The following is a 23,864-nucleotide window of genomic DNA, read 5'->3' as shown; positions in this document are numbered from 1 at the left end:
TTTTTCATTCTTTATTGGCTAGAGGTATAGGGGGAGGGTTGTGATCTCACGAAACATATTAAACCCCGCTGCATTTGTGCGCCTGTCCCAATCCAGGAGCCTCTGTCCTTCTAAGTCTTGTATGATTTTGATTTTAGTTCATTGTTATATTTCGGAGTTTAGTATTACGTCTATAATCACTGAACCAGTACACTTTTTGTCTAGGGGCCAGCTGAAACACGCATAGCACAACTTTCATTGCGACGCTATATATTAAGTATTCCTTCCGTATCATTTCTGGGAACTGAAATAAATCTTAAAAGGCAATATATGTTCATCAGGCAATCGATAAACATGAAGGAAAACGTTTTAAGTTGTATATGCGACCGAAGCGCTTTTTCTGGATCTACCTTCACCAGGAACGTCAAAAAGGCGAATAATGCTATTTGGTTAACTGCATGTGAGTTGGTCATTTTACACTGGTACTTCTAAATGTTGGGCACTGGGAACACAAGATAGCTTTGAATTATTTATCTCAAACACTAACCTTATACATGTATAAGAGATTTAAATCAACGTAGTTGATTCCGGATTAAATAGGTTTAATTATATTTTTTTTTGATAGATGCACAACCTTAAAATTTCAGGATACTGTTATCCCATGTGATGTCTAATATGTTTCATAAAAAAAAACCGACTTCTTCTTTTCATTATTTATTTTGTTATTAAGAATGTTTTGATATATTTCATGCTATTTATTTATAACTAAGAATAGTTCTTATCAGAGCCGTGTTTACATCAGTGTTTACAGGTACCCCTCTTGTCGCCCCTTTATATTTTTGATATTTTAAGCAAACATTTAAAAAATCAAACTTTCAAAAAGTGAAATTATCAAAATTGCACGTTATGTTTAGTATTTTAAAAGTTTGATCACGTTTCTTAGCTATCAAATTTATAAACGATATTTAGAATTTTGATATTTTAATAATTTGGTTAAAATTTCAAAATTTCAAAACTTTAACACAATTTGAAATTTTGATATTTTAAAACTTGGATCAAAATTCCAAAAATCTGAAATTTCAAAACTTTTTAAAAAGTGTTACACGGACCGTTATACAATTGTCACATGCAAACCAGTTTAAGAACGCAGCTTTCATTGGTTAAAACAATAAGACAAACGAATGTTTATTAACGCGTATATAATGATTTCATACGCGTATATTAACACAAATAACGCGTATATTAACGCGTATATTAACGCGTATATTTATGCAAATAACGCGTATATTAACGCGTATATGATAAATAAATTGGAATAAAGTATAAACGTGTTTATTTTAACAATATACGCGTATAAAACGATAATATACGCGTTGAAACCCACAATATACGCGTTGAAAACCACAATATACGCGTTGAAAACCACAATATACGCGTATATATACGCGTTGAAAATTATATACGCGTATATAATCGCGCAAATGACATGAACGGCCACTCATACATCAGTACACCAGATATAGGTACTAACCAAGCGGGCGTCAGCGATTTTGACCTTACACGGTAGCAAAATCTTTGTTTTGCTTTATCAATATTCAATGTACATTTCTCAACATTTAAAATTCATGCTCCAAAATAATTTTTGCATCGATTTTTTCCTATTCATTAAACACCTTTGATATTTAAAGTCATAAGAAACGAGTGACCGGTGAAAAATAATGTTCTTCCAATTCTTGAACCAATGCATACAAACATCATAAACTTAGTCTTCTGTGCACGAATTTCTCATTTTTTTCGTGTAAATTTCGTATAATTGTCAATTTTTTTTTCAATCGGCCAGTGTTGGTGTGAAAATATGGCAGGTAATTAAAGTTCGTGTTTTGAATCCGAAGTTTAGCGATTGTCACCTGTTTGTCAACAATCGACATAAAATCAACAAAAAGCATGGAAATTGAGCACGTGTTTAACATGTAAATTCAGATAATAGTTTATTTTAAGAACATTCATGCGTATTGTGATCACCGGATTTTTACGAGGTGAGTCACACTGAGGTCACTTTGCATACGGAAAATATGTCGGGGGGAATTTCTTGCTGGCAGCAAGCAATTAAAATAAAGTAAACTTCTTCTAAATTTGAATGAATTAAAGAATTTTCTTCAGAAAAAAGTATATGTACATAAGTTTTATAATGAAAACTATCCATTGAGTTATAAAAAACTTATGCATTATTTTTTTTTGATTTGAGGTTTCTTATGACTTTAAATAAAAACAATTAACTTGTACATTTGCAAATAGTTGTGAATGTCAACATTAACTTTCAATTACGATACAACTGACGAACTGTAGAGACATTTACATGTTTTATCTGAAATAAAGCTTATACTGGGCAAAAGAAATAGTCATAAACCTATCTGATTATTAGTTCCTTGAAATTTTTTGGGTAATAAACGAGCATAAAAATAATGTTTTTATGTACGGTGTACAACCACTTAACTATGCACCGTACAGAATGATTTATGTTGTCTGCTAAGCACTGTACACAACTCTTCTTTTCAAAATAAAATATCGAAAAATAACATATTTATGAGAGATTTCAATGCCAATTATTGAAACAGCTATTCTTATTACACACACACAGTGACCTTCTATCTGAAAAAGAGTTGCAATGTATATAGAATCATATTGGATGAGACTAGCGTCAACTTCTTTCACAAGTATTTGCACATGTTTTTATACGCCCGTCGTCTTTTAGACGGGATGTATTATGGTATACCGTTGTCTGTCCGTCCGTCCGTCGTCCACACTTCGGCCAATAACTCAAAAACACTTTCAACAATTTCCATGAAACTTAAGTGAATTGTTTATATCTATTGACGTAAGCTCCCTTTCTTTTTTTTTTTAATTTCAGATTTGAAGTTTTGGAATTTATGGGGCTTTATTCATTAAAAAAAAAGGGAGGTCCGTCGTCCACACTTCGGACAATAACTCAAAAACACTTTCAACAATTTCCATGAAACTTAAGTGAATTGTTGATATCTATTGATGTAAGCTCCCTTTTGCTTTTTTTAATTTCAGATTTTAAGTTTTGGATTTATGGGGCTTTATTCATAAAAAAAGGGTGTCCGTCGTCCACACTTCGGACAATAACTCAAAAATACTTTCACCAATTTCCATGAAACTTAAGTGAATTGTTTATATCTATTGACGTAAGCTCCCTTTCGTTTTTTTTTTTAATTTTAGATTTTAAGTTTTGGATTTATGGGGCTTTATTCATAAAAAGGGGGGGGGGGGGTTTCAACACTTTGGACAATAACTCAAAAAGGCTTTCACCAATGTCCATGAAACTTTGGTGAATTGTTTATATCTATTGATGTAAGCTTCCTTTCCCTAGCCATGGCGTTGTCAGTTTGTTTTAGATTTATGAGTTTGACTGTCCCTTTGGTATCTTTCGTCCCGCTTAATAGACAAAATACTTGTATCGTTGGTCATTCTTTCTTTTATGAAACAAAGCAGAACCACTTCCAGGTTCTCTTTTAGTTTGAATCGTGAATACTGATTACTCGTTTAAAAAGAAGAAAAGTCAAATGTTTAAAAACTGTTGCACGATGCATGGAAGAGCAATAGATAGTATGTACACTAAAAGATCTTTGATAATTTTCAACCCTCACCCTAACTTAGGACTTCTGTAACAGTCTTAAACCACGGAGAACGGTCCACAATGAACATTCAGCTATATGGAAATGAAACCTGTAATAATTTGTTACAAAAAAAGTAATTAATTTCATAATGGGCAGAACACACCTTCAAAATGTATGCAAACTTGTGTATGTAAACTTTCAAAGTACTGGGTTGAAAAGTGTAGGATATGTGTGGTTACACAAAATAAATCAGGAGCGGATCCAGTCATTTTGAAAGAGGGGTTCCAAATACAAGTCCCCATTCAAATGCATTGATCATCCAAAAAAAGGGGGGTCCAACCCCGTAATGTGTGAAGATTCATTGGCTCTGGGTTGAAAACTAGCAGGAGTTGCTAACAGTTACACGAAATATTCACTCACTGTTACTCACTCAAATGCCTCATATCATCGTTCTATAAGCTGGTTTGGCACTTCTTGCTAAAGCAAAACATGAGATTCATATCCAGAAAAATGAATTTAGTGATATGTGCAGTGAAGAACATGACTGCACGAAGTGGTTGATAAAGTTTTTTAACAATGTGCAAGTTTTAGAACTTTTCTGCATGCGGAGATTGATAGTGGCTATTTAACCATATTGTGGCTAAGATAAGAATATTTAATGGCTTTTTAACCACTTATTGTATAAGTAATAGTTATCTATAATGTAGAACATTGCTGCATAAAGAGGTTGATAGTGTGACTTCTCATTCAGACGTAGCCTATAATTGCTAACATCCACTTTACTTGAACTTTGGTGGATAGTTGTCTCGTTGGCAATCGTACTTCATCTCCTAATTTGCATAATGGATAAGTATAAAGTCATATTTGCAGTGTAGAATAAAATTGAGGATGGATTAATGGGGAATGTGTCAAAGAGACAACAACCCGACCATAAAAAAAAGGCACTGGCTACGGTTACATGGAAATGTAACAATAATAAAAATATTATTGTTACAAGATTTCAAGATTCAAGACAAAAGGCGAGACATTTCAGCGTGTGCACTATTGTTGAATAAATGTGTCAGGTTAGTTCCGATGCAAAGGCCTTACAAGTGAATCAATGTTAACGCCAACATATGCAATCTTTAATGACCTGACAACAGTATCGTAACTATATCCCTTCTTAATAAGTCAATTTAAAGGTTTTGTTAGTTTCTGAGGTGAATACTGACATTTCTGTGCTTTATAAAGAATATTTCCTCAGAAAAATTGGATCTGAAATACCTGAACGTATAAGGGACTTATCATTTTTTACCTGGGAGGGGGGGCTTGTCATTTTGAAATCAAACATACAAAATTTCTTGACCCTCCCCCTATAATATTTCACTATTTTTATTTGATCCCCCCAGTAAAAACATTTAAAAAAAATCAATCCCCTCTCTATCAAACATGCCAGAATTTTAACATGCATGTTATTTCACGAAAAATATTGAAAATGATATATTCTCAGTGGAGTCAAAAACATATTTGAGGGAAAATTGTCTTGAAATAGGGCACTTCCATGAGGCCTCTTCCATGAATATAAGTAGGTAGCGCAAGCCAGTGTTTTGAGTATTTTTTTTTCTGACTTGTTTTTCTAATTTCCAGTATTGTCATGATTGTGCTATAAAAGAAAACTTGATTCTTAGTAACTCTGAAAAATAACTTTTTGAAACAGTAACAACACATTTTTTTACTAAGAGGAATCTATTATATGCATGTCCTCCTTCTCTTGAACACTGCTTACACTGAAGTTTTATGTAAGGCCTTATTGAAATGTCAATTAAGTCGCTTAACTTATATATCGAGCCGGATAGTTCATGCTTTCAGCTTGAACAATTAATTTACTCATTTATTGTCACAATTAATTCATGAATGTGTGATAGTACATGTAGCCTCAAAATTTTGATTTATTAGCCTAAAAGTAAAAAAAAAATGAGGGAGTATGAATGGTGCTAAAAATATATTTTGATTTGACTGTTGCAATGTTCTTCTTGACATGTTGTCTCTTGAAGTGTGTGAAATACTGATTTACATGTGTTAAAAATATTGATCCCCCCACTTTGAATTTATAAAAAACTTGAACTCCCTTTTCTACACACAGAAAAAAACTTGATCCCCCCTGTATTTTGACCAGCCCCCCCTCCCAGATAAATAATGATAAGTCCCTGAGAAGTCTGCACGTTGAGCTGTATTTACGAATGATGTCCTTATACCGATGATAAAATTTAGTAAATGTTTTGACTAGTTTGTGATATCGAAAACCCTGGTGTAATAATTTTTCAGTAATACATAAATTTCTCTCGTTAAGATCTCAAACATTTTTACATACACGAGCGAATTGTACAAGTTGAGATATATAAACACTAAGATGGTGACAAGGGAACGTCGCCATCTAAAAATGGATAATTAACGATAGGAAATGAAAAATCATCTCTTTTATCATAAATTGTAGTATTAAGCTTTCCGTTAGTGATATAGATATCAAGATCGAGGAAAGGGCAGTGGTAACATGTTAGTATTAGCTTTATTTAAAGTATGTTAGAAGATTACTTCTAAGAGGTTGTTAGTGTAATTTTTTTTAGTCAGATAATGGCGAAGTTGGTGATACCTGCATTGAAGAACATTGCTGCAAATGGAAGTTAATAGTGTAGCTAAGCTGCTTATTACCTAGATAATTGCTCAGTTGGGGGATATTTGAAGTGTAGGAGATGCACGAAGATGCACGAAGATGTTCATTGATAATTGTGATTTTTAATCAGAACACGAGTAGGTTAGGAAGACCGGACTATGTAGTCCATTTTTGTATATTCAAGCGGCAGACCGGTAGACAGTATGGCTTCTCATCCAGATAATGGCTAAGTTGGAAATATCTGCAGACCAGTGTCACGGTGGGTATGGTTGTCATGCGAGAGAACGTTCTGTGCTGGTGATTTGGTCCTGACGGGTGCTGGTGATCAATGAAAAAATGTAAACAAAGACGAAAATTATGATTTTTGACGTTAACACTCATAAAAAATGGAAGAAAACAGTTGAGATTTTTTAATTTTGTTTCTTATGGGTTCATATGTAAACCATTAAAAAGTTGACCCTCTAAACTGTTTCAGTAAGCGTAACACAAAAATGCTCATTTTCAGAAAATCTCGAACTAAAAAAATAAAACAAAAATGCTCTTGAATAGAGTCCGCTTTCTATACAGCAATCCACACGACAAAACTATTTTGTGAAAAAACATTGCAATTTATTAAAATTTAGCATTTTCTCAATTTATTCATGTCCTGATACTGTGCTGGTGGGTCCTGTCATTGTGCTGATGGGTCCTGATACGTGGTGGTGATTTTGGATAAGAAGTTGGTCATATTTGAAACAAATGTTACAAAATCAATAAAATTGGGCAGATAATTGTTGTCAATAGGATCTATGACTCCTATTTTAGCTCTTGTGCATCCATTTGGCTGTTTAATATGTGTTTTCAAATGATCGTAATTTGTATTACATAATTTCATAAAAGGCAAACATCTTTCGTCCAATATCAGATAAATAACAATATAGATCTCTATAGTATCTAAAATAAGAATAGTTTTATTAAGCTATTAAATGCCCCTTACATTGATGCTTCAACAATGATCAAAGCCCATGCCATGCACAAAGACATGTTTGTTAGCGCTCCGCATACCCTCCCCACTTCTACCCAACCAACCCTCCTCATTTCCTCCTTCATTGTTACAGTGGTGTACCAACACAACAATTTATCATATAAAATAATAACACAAAGACACACATTATTGAACAACGAATGCTCGCAGGTACTGAAAGCTAGTTCAAAGGCGCATTTTCAACTAATAGATAAACCATGTTCTCATATACAAAAATCCTAAATCGTGTCGATTAAAAAAGTCTCAAAACTTAGTTCACATTTTAGTTATAATTAAGGCCCTTTTGATTTTTATTCATAAAAATATTTAAACATAGAAAAGTAGGACACATTGTTCACTTCCTCCCCCGTAATTCTTTATCAAAAATGTTTATTTATTTTGGAATTTTGAAATGAAAAAGCTAAGAAATCTTAGTTTTGTTAGTGTTCTCTGTGTTATCTCGTCTTCATTCTCTGACATATTCTAGTCTGCCCTTTCATAAAATAGTGATTTTTTTTAGTGTTCTATTGACCTTTTGAAAAAAATACCTGATAACCGTTCAGTCAAAAAAATTATGTTGAAAAAATCTTACATATACAGCAAGTGATTCTAAAATAGCTATAAGATACATTTTTCTTTTAAAATACAACTTTTAAATCTTACGGGACACTATTCCAAGCTTAAAACTTTCCCTGTAACCTCGCTCTAACTTATCCCCCCCCCCCCCCAAAAAAAAAAAAAACAACCACCAAACAAACAAACCCGCAATACTATTGTCATTCTTATAGTCAGCACTCAATTGTTCATAAACAAATGTGTTTTAAGTTGCTAAAGACATATGATTCAAACGCTCAGAAAGTCCTTTGTTCTATATTTTTGCTCTCCATTTTTATGCAAAACCTTTTACATTTTTATTTTATCCGGGGTTATTGTTGAAGGTCGTACGATGACGTATGGTTGTAATACATACTTCCTTTGGTTTCTTATGGAAATTTGTCCATTGACAACAAACATACCACATCATCTACTTTATATAAATATTGTATAAACTACAACGTATTTTGGTGATCTTGCAAAATTATCGTCATCCCGAAAATCGTTATCATATTTTCTTATCTTAAAAGGGGTCAAGACGGGTTCCAATAACTAATGCCCAATTTGGATTTAGAGTTAATCATAGAACTGCAGACAGTGTATTTATCCTTAAAACTTTGATTAATAAATATATTCATAAAAATAAAAGAAAACTTTTTGTCTGTTTTGTAGATCTTAAAAAGGCTTTTGATTCCCTTTGGAGAATTGGAATGCTTTATAAATTAGCTAAAATGGGTGTAGGGAAACATATGTTTGAAATAATAAAACAACAGTTTATTCATACTGAAGCATCTTTAAAATATAATGATAAACATTCTAGATTCTTTCCCATTGACCGAGGAGTAAAACAAGGGGACAGTATTAGTCCCACACTCTTCAATTTATTTATTAATGATATAGTTGAAAATTTTGACCATAAAGGTTCAACACCCTTGAGAATATTAAATTCTGATATAGGAAGTCTTTTGTTCGCTGATGACCTTATAATTTTATCGGAAAGTAAAGAAGGTCTTCAAAATAGCCTAAATAACTTATCAAATTACTGTGAAAAATGGCAATTATGTCTAAATACTAAAAAAACAAAAACAATGATCATTGAACAAAGAACTACAAAACTGGAACCATACATTGTAAGGTTCAATAATGAAAAAATTGATAACGTTACAGAATATAAATTTCTGGGCACTCTGATAAAAAATAACGGAAATTTAAATGCAAGTTTAACAGATTTAGCCAAAAAAGCTAGGAAAGCTCTGTTTTCATTAAAAAAACATGCAGCCTTTTGGGGAAATTTCCCTGTTAATGTATCCTGTAATCTTTTTGATTCTCTTATAAAACCAATTTTAACATATAATGCTGAAATATCATACATGGATACATATCAATCTTATTATAGAGCAAAAGGCAGATTAAAATCTCAAAACAAAGATATAGATAATTTCCAATATTTGGATAAGACTCCCTTTGAAAAGGTTCATGTTAATTTCTGTAAATATATTCTATGTACTAAAAAAACATCTGCTAATTTAGGCGTTAAAGCTGAACTTGGTAGACAACCAATAGCAAAATATATAAAAACACAAGCAATTCTTTATTGGGCTAGATTAAATACTGAAAACATAAACCCGTTACTAAAAGAAAGTTATACATTAAGTAAACACCTTGATTCACAAGGAGTTTATACTTGGTTCACTTTTATAAAAGACTCAACACAAGAAATGAATATTGATACATAAAAAGTAATGTCCTGTCAAAACATGGAACAAGTTAACAAATTAAAGACTTGGATTAAGAATACTACAAGTAAATTTTATACAGAACTACTGGAAAATAAAATAAATAGTTTGAACGAAAATAACAAACTTTTTCTTTACAAAAATATTAAAGTCAAACCAGACCAAGAATTTTATCTTAAATATCAAAATTTTGAAACTAGACGTTTATTTACAAAAATCAGAATTAGTGACCATAATTTGCTCATTGAAAAGGGCAGATATCTAAAAATACCTCGAGACAATAGAACATGTCCAACATGTAAAATTTTAGAAGATGAAAATCACTTTCTCCTCCACTGTCAAATTAATAACATTTTACGTATAAAACTTTTTAATGACATGGCAATAGATCATCCTATGTTTCCAAATCTATCTGATACACAAAAACTAGTAATTCTACTAAATCCTTCTAATATAAACCAAGTGAAAAAAACAGGTTCCTTTATAAAACAGTTTTTATATGTTGTGATGTTATGCTATTGTTTCAGAAAAAGGGAGAAGGTTTGGGCCCATTAAAACGTTTAATCCCGCTGCAAATGTTTGCACCTGTCCTAAGTCAGGAATCTGATGTACAGTAGTTGTCGTTTGTTTATGTAATATATACGTGTTTCTCGTTTCTCGTTTTGTTTATATAGATTAGACCGTTGGTTTTCCCGTTTGAATGGTTTTACACTAGTAATTTTGGGGCCCTTTATAGCTTGTTGTTCGGTGTGAGCCAAGGCTCCGTGTTGAAGGCCGTACTTTAACCTATAATGGTTTAATTTTTAAATTGTTATTTGGATGGAGAGTTGTCTCATTGGCACTCACACCACATCTTCCTATATCTATTTAGAGCTGAGGACAGGGGACTCTTAGTTAGTTTTACTTGTATATATATAGATATGTTCAACTCAGTTATTTTATTGTTGTTGTTACTTTTGTTTATGTCACAAGTATAATGTTACTTATATGACAAATAAAGATTATTATTATAATAACAGGCCAATACATAATATTACAGTTGATTTAAAAAAAAAGTAAAAAATAGGGGTATTTTTTCTCTCTCACAATGACAGTAAACAGATTCACAACAATGTCAATTTCAAGAAAGCAGACAACAGTTAATTAGTCAATAACAGTACAACATCAATGATCTTGAATATATGCCACTTTTAACTAAAATATAAAGGCACAGAACCAGGACCGTTTTTATTATCACCAGCACAGCGTCAGGACAATTCCGTTTAACGAACTTGCACGATTTTTGCAATTTAATATTGTTGTAATATACTTTGCATGGTACTTCTGACGCACCAGAGAAAACAGTCGTTTTATTGCCGTTCTGATACAATGTCAACAAACCCACCAGCACAGAATCAGGACCAACCAGCACCTGACAGGACCAAATCACCAGCACAGAACGTTCTCTCGCAGGACAACCATACCCACCGTGAGTGTAGAACATTGATTCACGAAGAGGTTAATAATGTAACCTTTTAAATATGTAAGGGGTAAGTTAGGTATATCTGCAGAATTGACCATTGCTGCTAGAAGAGGTTGCTATGGGGTCCTTTACTCAGAAAACGAGGAAGATAAGAACAACGAATGTGTAGTCCATTGCTCAGTGTAAGAAGCTGTTGTAAGTGTGGCTTTTTATTCAGATAATGCGTAAGTTTTAACAAATGAAGGTAAAAGATAATACAGCTGCAGTTTCTGTATTTGTTCCCTAAAACACTCAATGGACTTTTCAAGAATCAACGCTCATTAATTGTACATGTATCTATATTACCACAGGCACTTGTCTCAGAAAGAAAAATATCCTACAAATTGATGAACGAACCAATTATTATGATATACAGTAACAAACGACAACCATTGGATTACTGTGAGGCTCATGAATTGGAACAGGCATGCACATACAGAATGCCTAAATTAGCCAAATGAATTTCCTACAGATAAATTGAACATACAAAAAAAAGGATATTTCAGTTTCACACGGGAAACTGCACATAAACATTTCCGACAAAAGGGACTATTTTTTTTTCCATATTTTATTTTCATTTTTCGATTGTGATGTTCCTTTGGTCTCATCTTACGATGTTTATTTCCCCCAAACTCGATTGCTTTCAATGTGTCGCTAGGGACTTTTTTGGAATTTTAAGCAAACGTAATTTACGTAATACTGGTAAACTACAGTTTCAATGATTTCGTTTCATCAAGTAACTTATAACCTTAACCAAATTCTTTCATGGATACAAAAGTTTGGTTAGAAAGTTAGACTTACTGTACCTGTATAATTTTCATTAATAAAAAAGATATGTCACATATAAATTTAGATAGAAAAGACCAAGACACTAGACAAAGTGTGTTTCGTTTACAGAAGACAATCAAATGTTTGCCGAATCAAATTATTTGGAAAGCCAAACGTTATATCAAATTTAAAAGAACTGTTAGAATATCAAAATATTTATATGACTAGGAAAGATACTTTACAAATGTCAAACTATTACTATTATCTATAGAACCACACAAATATGACACGACAGGATGGTAACTCCACCTGACATCATATAAGGTTCACAGTTCTACCTTGTTTGGTAGTGAGTTATTGTTTAGTGTAGTTTTAAAGCTTTTTCTGAAAAAAAGTTGAAAAAAATATTAATCAACCCATTTTTGACCGGGTTGCACAACGACTCAAATGTGTGCATCAATGAAATTGATGAGGAATTCCCTTTTTCAAGAATTGGCCGACTTTGGTAGCTTAGTATAATTCAATAAATTTAAAAAAGACGGTACCTATTTTGTGTATTTAATTCCTCTGAAAGTTTTCATCCAAGATCTTTGTAACTGCATAGGAAATGTGTTCATCTATCAAATTTGAGAATCTCCCATTACGGAGTTATTTAACATTTATTCTTCAGATATTTTCAAAATACATTATAAGACTATTAAATATTTCGATTGTTTGATAATTATTGTGTACTACCAGGCAATTTGAGTCTTTGACTTATCTTTATAATAAAGAAATCAAATACTAATCTGAGCTTACAGCAGCCAAACATCATTAACTAATAATATGCAATTGATAAAGAAGATAATATGTCTGCCAAAACAAGAAATGATGAAAAAAAAAATGTACAAAAGATAACGATAGACTAAAGAAGTTTCTAAGCCCCCACACACTGAGGCAAAATTTATCATTTTCTAAGTCTATTAAAATATACAATTTTAAGCTGTTTTTCTTTCAAAAGGAAAGTATATTTCTGATATAGTTTCAACTTCTGATAAGTCAGTATCGTGACTCCCTAAAATGAATGATCACTTGGTAAATTTCTTATAAAATCCATAAGAATTTCAGAGAGTTTAAAAACAAGACTAAAACTCTAAAAGATGTTTACAAATTTCTTGTAAAGTGGATTATATGTCTCTGGTGGTCGTTATAATTATTTGGTTATCCTCCTTTAGGATGTCCTGTTCTCAGTGCAATAATATATAGTTGACATGAATTGCATGTCCGGGGATACACGTACACATATTGTAATGCATACTAGTAACATAAAACGGAAAATTGATACAAAGAAACAATAGCATTTTTCCTACGAAGATAAGTATACATTTCAGCTGGATGCAAGTCTTGTCGGATACAGCATAAGGATATACATGTATCTGGAGATACCATAGTGCACTATTTTCTAATTTGATATACAGACAAAACAATAAGAAATAATGGTATACAGACGGAAACAGGTATGCACAGTGCAATTTTAATATCTGAGAATTTCTTTGTAAAAAATGACAGAAACAATGAGCCTGATAAAGAAAGGACAGAAGTTAACCGTGACAATTTAATTTCTGTAAAAAATAAAGATACAGGGGATATAAATACCGTTGTATACCGCCCGACAAGTAGAACAAACTATTATATATTCAAAATACAGTGACGTGTACATAAAAGGACTGGACACACAGTAATACAAATCTGACATGGGGTAAAATTGTTTATCAGGTCAACATTTTGAATATCTGCCCTGAAATTTCAGACAACCCTTTGTTGGGTTGCTGCCCCTGAATTGGTAATTTTAAGGAAATTTTGCCGTTTTTAGTTATTATCTTGAATATAATTATAGATAGAGATAAAACTGTAAACAGCAATAATTTTTAGCAAAGTATGGTCTACAAATTAGTCCTCATGACCAAAATAGTCTATTCGACCCCGTCAGTTATTAACAATTTTCATAAATTTTATAAATTTTTGTAAATGTTTACAAAATATTTTCCTCTGTAATTACTGAGCCAAGTTCATTATTCATTTTTTTGTAGATAGAGATAATTATAAGCAGCAAGAATGTTCAGTAAAGTAAGATCTATGAGCACATCATCATCACCAAAACACAATTTTGTCATGAATCCACTGATCTGTGTCTTTTTGTTTAAGGGCATACGATACAGTTTTGAATCTGTATTTACAAGTAGATGAAAATTTGCATATAGGCTATTTTTTACCTGATTAAATCAAGAATGTAATAAAAAGTGTACCTTCATGTGCTACTTTTTTTAGTAAAATGAGGTCGAAATTTTGTATATTTGCTCAAAATTCAGATTTGTGTCCGTATTTTCTTTTTCAAAAGAAAGACCTAACTTTTTTGTTTTAAAAGATAAACACAAATTGTTTTTTTGTTAAATAATCGGTAATTTCTGTATCTTATAAGTATCATTAAAAAGTATGCAATTTTTATTCTGAAATAACTCTATATTTATCAAATGAGCATGAATAGAGGAAAAAACGTCATTTTTTGCTGCATGTTTGTCAAAATAAAAAAAAATGCGCTATTTACAGTTTTATAAAATTTGGGTCACATAATCTCCTTGCAAAATGAAACAAATTGCTGTTTTAAAAAATAGGGGTCCATGCACTTGTTTTCAAATTAAATATTATATGTCTCTGGTTTGAATGATAAAAATCAGTCGAAAAATGCATCCTTTCCCGATATGTCATCGTTTGACCAAGGTACGCGACACATGCAGGCTGATCAGAGCCTCTAGTAGTTTTTTTTGTGTTGCTTTATGACTTCTTACTCTTAAGTATCTGCAATCATGTCGGCAGGTGAAATCATTGGATTTTTATCATATATTGTCTTTAATTTCAGTAATTTATTGAAACGGACAATACTAATAAAAAAGAAACGATTATTCAGTGTAAATTTAACAAACGCATATGGTGGATATGTCTCTTTTAAAAGTTTATATATATTACAATAAAAATTTGACTTTGTTAAAAAATTGACATTTAATAAAAACGTCAATTTTAGCACGGAAAACAGACTTTTGGAACCTCTCGGTAATGTTCACTGCTTTACAATGCTTTGGGTTTAAGTCAAACCTTTTCGGTTTATGTTTACATCTGTTTGTGTCAGAAAAGTCCAGAAAACCCTGGCAAAGTTTCCAAAAAATAATGGTCAACTTAAATGTGAGCTAAACACGGTCTTTATATCAATCTGATTATATTTTTTTCTGTATATAGTATTTTTTTTATAGCAGATGTATGATTTATCATTGACATGTTATCGTTTTTTTCCAGGATGATGTTTTTAAAATCAAATCGCCGGCTGCAGCACTTTCGAAAATCTTGCCAGTCCGAGTTCAACATGTCCAATGTGACATGAAAAGCAAAAAGGTGATTTTCTATATTTTATTTCGTAATTTACACATCTAACTCTGTTTTTTGCTTATATATATTTTGCATGAACGATTTGAAACGTTGACTTTCAAAAAGTATTGCCAAGGACATTGAGTTATCTCCCCTTCTGCACTATTTTTCATTCATGAACATGCATCTATTTCATGTACAATGAAATTTGAATAAATCTTGTTGTCCAAAGCATTGCCATTTTGGTAAATATTTTGTTTTATTCATCAATATTATTATTAAACAATATTTGAAAGGACGCAGGAAGTCTGTTATTTTCTCATTTGCAAAAAGAAATTCTCCAACATCCCAAGTAAAAATGTACACCAGTGGGGTGATACATTGAACCTTAGGAAGATTTGCCTTTAGTGATCAAAAAAATGTATTTCAGTTTTGCACAATAGTAACATGTACATTTATTTCACATGCAATGAGTTGATTAGCTATAGCAGCACCTCTAAAGGGTAGATTTTGTGAAAAAAAAAGCAAACAAAATTGTGACAAAATATTGTTCATTAGGTATGACTTGATATTTTTCTGTCTATGAAGAAATAACTTTAAAAAAAGTAGTGCACAATGAATATACATGTAGAGAACTATTTAAAAATGAACACATTTTGAGGTTAGTTCCTAATGACTTAAAAAAGCATTACATTCATTCCAATTTGATTAAATTCTAATTCCATTTTTACAGAGTAAATCATAAATAAGTATTGATGACATGAACAGAGTATCGAGTAAAATAACAAGCCAATTACCAAAATTGCCAACTCAAAAAAGCGTATCAAATAAACAGGTTATGTTTCAGATTAATTTGTTAGTCACTTGTTACTTTTTCAGGATCAAGGATGAAAGTTTTTGTCATAACAGTGCAGTCAGAGTTGTCACTAGACAACTTAATACTTCTGTACATGTTTAAAGGATGTTAAAAATTAGTGTTGGTTGACAAATGTGTGGTATTGCATGATTCTACTATTGTATTTTTAGGTTGAGATGCTGAAAAGGTCAGAACATGAACATCTGCGAGAAATTTTTGCAAAGGTATTTATCATTTAAGTAATTGTAAACAGCTGACGATTCAATTCTTATTGCTTGCACATTGATCATGTGTTAGGCTTGAGTGGTCATACACAAAACTTTGTGAAGTAAAAGTATTAATGCTATAATTTTTGTAAATGTCAATGTTGTAAACCCACAAAAACAAATTTTGGTTCACTTTTGTTTTCTTAAATTATTTGGCTAAATTATCTGTTTACAATATATAATATTGCTGATTTTATGGATTAAAAAAAAGAAAGAAACTGTATACAGACCACTGAAAAAAATATCAACAAGACATGATCAACTTGAAGGTTGACAAAGCCATATTTGTCAGTCAGATTAGTTGTAACTAGGTATTGGAAGATGTGGTGTAAGTGACAATGAGACAACTCTCCATCCAAATAACAATTTATAAAAGTAAACCATTATAGGTCAATGTACGGCCTTCAACGCAGAGCCTTTGCTCACACCGAACGAAAAGCTTTAAAGGGCCCAAAAATTACAAGTGTAAAACTGTTCAAACGAAAAAAATACAACGGTCTAATCTATATAAAAAACGAGAAACGAGAAATACATATAAATTGCATATGGCAGATTTTACAGTATTGTGTTCTGTCTCCTACTTTCATGTTGCTAACGTGACGGAGACAAAAATAAGTAACGTTAGCGACATTTGGACATGTAACATGAGCAACAACATCTTTAAAAGTTCAAATGTATGCACACAGTGATGTTTAATATATGCCTGAAGTAATAAAATTGTACAGTCTGGTTTAGAATTTCTAAATATACAGAATGTCATTTGCAGGTGTACTTTATATCAAATGAATACACATGAAACCAATTCGTAATAGTAACATTAGCAACATCTACTATCATGACATTACGTTTTGTTGCGAACGTCTTTTTGATGGACGGAATACATTTAAGGTCCTCTTGTAACGATATTACATACAACTAACCTTCTTTGCTACCCCATCATGTGAAGGAACTGACTCCGAATCTAATTCTGCAAAGGGCGATATCGTAACTCCTATACAGGAGAGTTACAGATCTAAATATATGTTGCTCACGTGACACTGATTTGGACGGAAACCTCAAGTAGTAACGTTCGCAAAAAATAAAACAGCCAATGATATTGATTCCTCAAGTCCTTTGACCCCCTTACGTCATCCAAATTTAATATGATTGCCATTTTCAATTATTTATAAAACCCGGGATAAAAATAACTACAATTGCCTGTCTGAGAACCAACAAGAAAATTGCGATCGTGACATACCACAATGGACGGAAAAGACGTGACGTTAGCAACAATATTATTAAATTACCTTTTTTAGCCTTTACCAATAAAAATCTGCCTTAAAGTTATGATTAAAACACAAAAGAAGACTTTTTATTAAAATATAAGTCCATGTGATAAGGCTCAACTTATAAATAATACTTCAAAATTCCACTCCAAATAAGCTGGATGTCAGTAAAGTAGGTCATGATGTCTATTCCATGTCCAATATTTTGAAATTGAAAACCCTCTAATTCTAACAAAAAACACAAGCACAGAGTAATTTTTATTTTTATTTACTCAGAAAGACACATTTTATTCAATAACATAATGCATTACTCCATTACACAGTCTGTTTCACAGTTTCAGCAATTGCTTTTTTGATGTAAAAAAAAAACAATAATTCCTTCTTATTGTAAAATCTGCCATAAACAAGCGTTAACAAAAACAACAAAAAAAGATTTTAGTAATTTCTACTACATGTATAGTCTAAAATAAGAATGAATATTGTTGAGTGACACAGACATTCAGAGTCTCCAGATAATAAACCAAAGAGTTAAACTGTAAGCAGTAAAATAATTAATAATACAAGACCAACAGAAAATAGATTTTGTTCATGAATTATCAAAGTCTACAATGTTTGAGTGTGTCCAATTTTGACAATGCAAATAGCTCTAGGTAAGAGGTTGAGTCTTTTTTAGAGGCTGTAGTTAATTATTGATATTTTTAATTTCTGGTATGCAGCCACAGGTATGAACAAGTTATTTTTTTGTAGCCTTTGATATTGGTATTTGTATTTTTCAGTATGCAAGTGGTACAACCAGCAGTGGAGAAAAATTTATGACATACTCAGACTTAATACAGAAATATCTACAGCTTCTTGAAATTGATAATTATGATGAATACACATTATCGTTGTTTGGTTCCAGTGTTGATACCAGTAGGGATAAGTATGTGTTCAGATATGACATTGTTGATATGCATATTATTTCTATTGGATTCTGTTTATGACAATTCAAGATTTTTATATACTTTGTGTGTCTCAAAAGTCTGTGCGACTCTGATGACATCTTATTAGAGTTATTGCCCCTCAATGACGATTTTTGACATTTAATGTCGGGAGAAGGGTCTTAAGGAAACACATATGGAACATTTGAAAAGCTTACATTATTTACATTTATCCTGCAATTGGGTGTCCTACTATACAGATACAGCCCTATATCGCTATGCTGTATCTGTATACTATACAGATATCGCTTTAAAGCTCCGCCCACTGCCGGACTGAGTATTGTTTGAACCTGTGTGACCTCAGAATGTGTATTCCCGTTGCATTCCAATGACGATGACAATTGTCGATTTCAAAACTTGTGTGTATGATTGTGTTACAAAATCAACCATGTCAATTTCAGCATGCATGTTTAGTGAATGTCAAGTCTGAAGCGTAGGACAACTCGTACATTTCTGTTTCAAGTTGGACAATGTTTTGTTATTTGTTTTTACTGTTGAAATTAGTTGTTATGTTAACATAGATAATTATTCACCTTGAGCGATGTATTATTGTTAACCATTCGAGATTCTTTTTTTGCGAACCCGTCTTCAGCGTAATGTTTGATTTTGATATTACTACGCGGGCCTCAAGAGTTCACAAATTGAAAATAAATGCTAAATATGTTTATTTTTGAGTTTTTCAAAACACAAACAATATACATAATTAATTGCAGGATAAAGACAATAACTTTTTAGTGTCTTTAAATATCAGCTGTATGTGTACTCGGCTCGAAACAGGTGTAGTAGCTCGCTAAAAGCTCGCATACACCTTGTTTCCTAGCCTCGTACAAATACAGCTGATATTTAAAGACACTAAACAGTTATTGTCTATATATATTACTTGTAAATGAAAAGTTTTTAACTTGTTGAAAGAGTTCATACCATTGTGTTTTTGATCAATAACATAGTATTTTAAGAATAATTATTCATGTGCATAGTTTAGAGGTTGCCTCTTTTAATTATTATATTGTCAATTTTTGAGAGGTAGTTTCATTGCGAGTTCTTTATGCTTTCCTTTTGTGACTTACTGACATTTTACGATAGTAAAATGATTTTTATATTTTTTTTAAGGTTGTATATTGGTATCACGTCACTGTCATCCGAAGATGTTGGTTTCCAAACAATAACTTTAGTATATGTAAATTAAAATCTATGAAATTTAAACACAAGTTTTATATCCACAAATGGGAGGTTGGGATTGATTTTGGGGGTTAAGAAATTAGGGGCCAAAAAGAGGCTCAAATATCTCCAAATTTAAGTCCTTAGATTTTTCACTAGAAATTATATGTGGTTGATACATAAATTACGGTTTTGATGATGTAAAATAATTTAAACATGGCTTTTTAAATTTTCCATTTGCATCTTTTTAGCATGATCTCGTATACTGAGTTCCAGGCGTTTGAAGCACTGCTCTGTTTACCTGATGCCATGTATGCTCTAGCCTTCCAGATCTTTGACAGGAATGGTAATGGCTATATAACTGGAGGTAGGTATCGCTGTGTTAGGTTTTAGTATTGTAGCACTACTACACTTGAGAAAGAACTTGTTGGTTATTTTCTGAATATTAATAATTACAGTGCCTGCAGTGAGATTTTAGATTTCAGTGAACCTAATTCCTGTATAAATGGTAAATTTTTAAGCCAGGGATTTTGCTCTTCAAATTACTAATATCTTCATAAAATTGTTTTCATGGAACCAAAAATTGTGTTTATAAGTTTGGCTGTTGTTGTAGAAATCTTTTAACAACCTGGATATCCAAACCGCTGTATCTAAATTTTTATTGTGATATTGTTTATAAAGCCCATAAATTAGATACATGGGAGAGATTGTGTGGTATTGGTGCCAATGAAACATTGCTCCATCCAGTAAAGTATATTTCACCACTTCTTTAACAGATTAATTCAAAGAAAAGCTTAAATATGTAATCTTCAAGTTATAAAGGGAGATAAGATCAATATTTCAATTTCAAAAGACCAATAATTTTAGATTATCTCCCATGGAAACTAATTATAGTTACACATATGTTTAAAGAATATATTTTAAGATGTGAATGCTCATACTTGTTATTGTTACCATTACCGATAATTAAGTTTAGAATTAATATTTTTCAGATGAATTTCAAGATATTATTAACCACACAACCTTGAATCGTGAAATTCCTTTTGATTTTAATTGTGATTTTATAAAGCTACACTTTGGAAAAGATAAGGACAGGAAAGTAACTTACAGTGAATTTACACAGTTAATACATGTAAGTTGATTTGGTATGTTGATATGAATTGCCTCCAATTGCATGTATAACAGACTTCAATTTTTGTCTCTCCTTGATGATTTTGAAATTTGCTAGACAGCAACAGTTTCTGTAGTGATGCCAACAATGTGCACAGGTTTAATATCACCAAATCAAAGTAAGTAAAATCTAGTTGCATACGAAAAAAGGTTGAAAATAAATATTTCTTTGAAATTGACAGTTGAAGAAAATTAATCCTACATTTCATTGCAGTAAACAAAATCTGTGTCATAGACATATATCTTGGCTGTTTCAAAGCACAATTTTTTTTTTATTCGTGTTTCGAATATTTTGGAAATTTGAGGTTAAATGGTTTCTAAAGCTTGTACTGAGGAAGAAAAAGGGTGAACATTTGATTGTTTAACTTCCAGTGATGGTAACTTTCTTATATGCAATGAAACAGTATGTGAAATTTTGTCTATAGTACTGGACAGGAGAAAATTTTACTCATGCCAAGTATTTCTTTATTTGAATCAAGGATGAATTCTGCACATTTTTTTGAAAAGGGCAAATTAACAAAGACTAGAAGGAGAAAATCAATGGTGGTATTACACCTACATCAACCATATGTGTTACAGTTTTATTAACATTTGCACCAAAAAAAATGTTGATGTGGAAAAAATATCTTTTTTTTGGATGAGGACTTTTCTTGTATCTTAATTTTGCCAAGCAAAAAAATATTATAGAAAATTGCCATTTCAAGTCAAATAAGTCAATTTGAAGATGTTTTTTAATGACTCAGTGCCATTAAAATAGACATATTGAATTGTTTTACATTGTCATATCAGGGCCTTTTATAGCTGACTATGCAGTATGGGCTTTGCTCATTGTTAAAGCCATACTGTGACCTATAGTTGTTAATGTCTGTGTCATTTGGGTCTATTGTGGACAGTTGTCTCATTGGCAATCATACCACATCTTCTTTTTTTATATATATGTTTTAAAGTGCACATCAGGGATCTACATGGATGAAAATTGAACGATGGAGGAACTTTCACCATGATAAACCGTATCTACGCCGTACAGTGTAGCGCGATCGAAAGTATTTCATCCCTCCACATTAACTTGCTAATTCTCTGCTTTTTTAAATTATATTTATTTGAATTTTCATTATAAATACTCTATTATATATATAGAAGTATATATATTTTCAATAATTGCCGTTTGTAACCCTTCAAAGGCCAAGCCCTCATGCCCCCTCCCTTTACCTAAGTCGAGAATGACCAATAGCTATCACGAAGGTCTCTATGTAGTTTTTTTGCCATTTTTAGTAATTGTTATGGGGGTTTGGAGCTTATTTTTCAAGGACGCTGTCAAATTCAAAAGTCATGAACCCATTACCAGTATGGCTGGTTTGCAGCAACGTTTGTCGTACGGGTTATGTAAAAGGTTAAAAAGATTTGTAAAGCAAATGTCAATTGAAAAGGTTTTTAATGACTTTATCTAGCAAATCGATGCTATGCAACATGCATCTTTGGATTCTGAAAAGAAACCGGAAACGCGGATGTATCAATTTGATTGTAAACTACGAAATGAATTCGGAGTTACGATTCAATATTTCTTTGCAGAAAATATTAAATGTTTTTACTTTACAATACAGCAGTACTTGAGTTATTTGCGATGAAATAATATTACTGTTTTACGTCTTATTTTGTACTTCTGAAAAAGGGGGATGCTCATTGCGGAAGTCAAAATAAAAGCATGTGTTCGACTTGTTAAACTTTGTAACTGGATTATTAATTTATTTATTTAATCTGAATTATCATAAGCATTTGCGGAAACTTTGTTAAATAATTCGACAAATGAATCGTCTATCTTCAGATAATATTCTCCTGTCTGGTTTGTTGATCTACCTGTACAAGCTCAGGTACAAGTGATTAGCGATCTTAATCCAGATATCCCTCAGGCGTTATAACTGCATTGGATTATACTATAAAAAAAGCCTGAGGGTTATGCAATTATATGCATTTGGTTATAATTGCAAAAAAATGGCGTCAGGCTATAAATACGATTACAGTTTTGAACGATGGCGGAAGACAATTGAACGATGGTGCGAGTCATTTGACGATGGCGCAAGACATCGTTAAACAGGCCATGGAGATCCTTGCATATGTTAAATTATTTTCATTTATTTATATATGTTTATAATAGAAGAACTCATTTTCTTGATTTCAGGATTTCCACGAAGAACATGCACTCCAGGCATTTCGAAAATTTGACAAAAAAAATACTGGTAGCATTAGTGCCAAAGATTTTGAATATTTGATGGTTTCATTGAAGAGTTTTTTGTTGTCTGAATTTGTGAAAGACAACCTTGTTACAGTAAGTTTTAAATTGACTCATTTAAGAAAGTCACTGTGTATTATTTTTATGCCCAAACCATAGCAAAGGGGGCATATAGTTTTACCCTTGTCTGTCTGTATATCTGTACGTCCCAAAGTTGGGTTTCCCTATTCTAATTTTAGTTTGCCTCAACCAATCGTTTTGGAAAATAAACACAATACTTATTTCCACAAATCTCAGATCAAGTACAAATTTGTGTAGGGTCACTTTTACAGTTCTTTAGTTGTGTCCCTTTATAACATTAAATACAAAATGCCAGTGTGTGCATCATCTGTGTCCTATGAAGACATAGGCAAATTTTCTTTCTTTACCTCACATTAAGTTATCTTATGGGGCAATTTGTATGTTCATCAATATACCATTCCTTAATTGTTTTCTTAAAGATCTAGTTATAAGGCTTATTATGATACATGTTTTGTCTATACTGTGACAGGTTTTTTAAATTATTGTCAATACTGACCTCAAATGCTATATAAACATTCAAAAAAGATTCTTGTCAAAAAAGATGTCTTGCTGACCATTTGCACACAAAAATAAATGCTTGAGTGGGTTGGGTAAAA

The 23,864-nt window shown here is 31.9% G+C and overlaps 1 protein-coding gene across 2 annotated transcripts in view; it reads left to right on the top strand.

Moving 5' to 3' along the window:
- Positions 1-13,166: 13,166 nt before the first annotated feature.
- LOC134708062 (electrogenic aspartate/glutamate antiporter SLC25A13, mitochondrial-like) overlaps positions 13,167-23,864 on the top strand; it is a 36,761-nt gene continuing 26,063 nt past the window's right edge. The window contains exons 1-7 of one of the 2 annotated variants that reach the window (XM_063568351.1): positions 13,167-13,365; positions 15,197-15,292; positions 16,292-16,345; positions 18,429-18,574; positions 20,042-20,157; positions 20,783-20,922; positions 23,137-23,283. In XM_063568351.1, coding sequence (XP_063424421.1) covers positions 13,345-13,365; positions 15,197-15,292; positions 16,292-16,345; positions 18,429-18,574; positions 20,042-20,157; positions 20,783-20,922; positions 23,137-23,283 — 720 coding nt within the window. In that variant the 5' untranslated portion in view covers positions 13,167-13,344. Of the gene's footprint in view, positions 13,366-14,999; positions 15,086-15,196; positions 15,293-16,291; positions 16,346-18,428; positions 18,575-20,041; positions 20,158-20,782; positions 20,923-23,136; positions 23,284-23,864 lie in introns of those variants that run through there. The other variant, XM_063568352.1, reaches the window with a different exon arrangement.

This window comes from Mytilus trossulus, chromosome 2 (assembly GCF_036588685.1).
Source record: "Mytilus trossulus isolate FHL-02 chromosome 2, PNRI_Mtr1.1.1.hap1, whole genome shotgun sequence".
In the NCBI taxonomy this organism is placed as follows: Eukaryota; Metazoa; Mollusca; class Bivalvia; order Mytilida; family Mytilidae; genus Mytilus; species Mytilus trossulus.
Note: the sequence above shows the minus strand (reverse complement) of the source record. Positions and strands in the feature narration are given on the sequence as shown.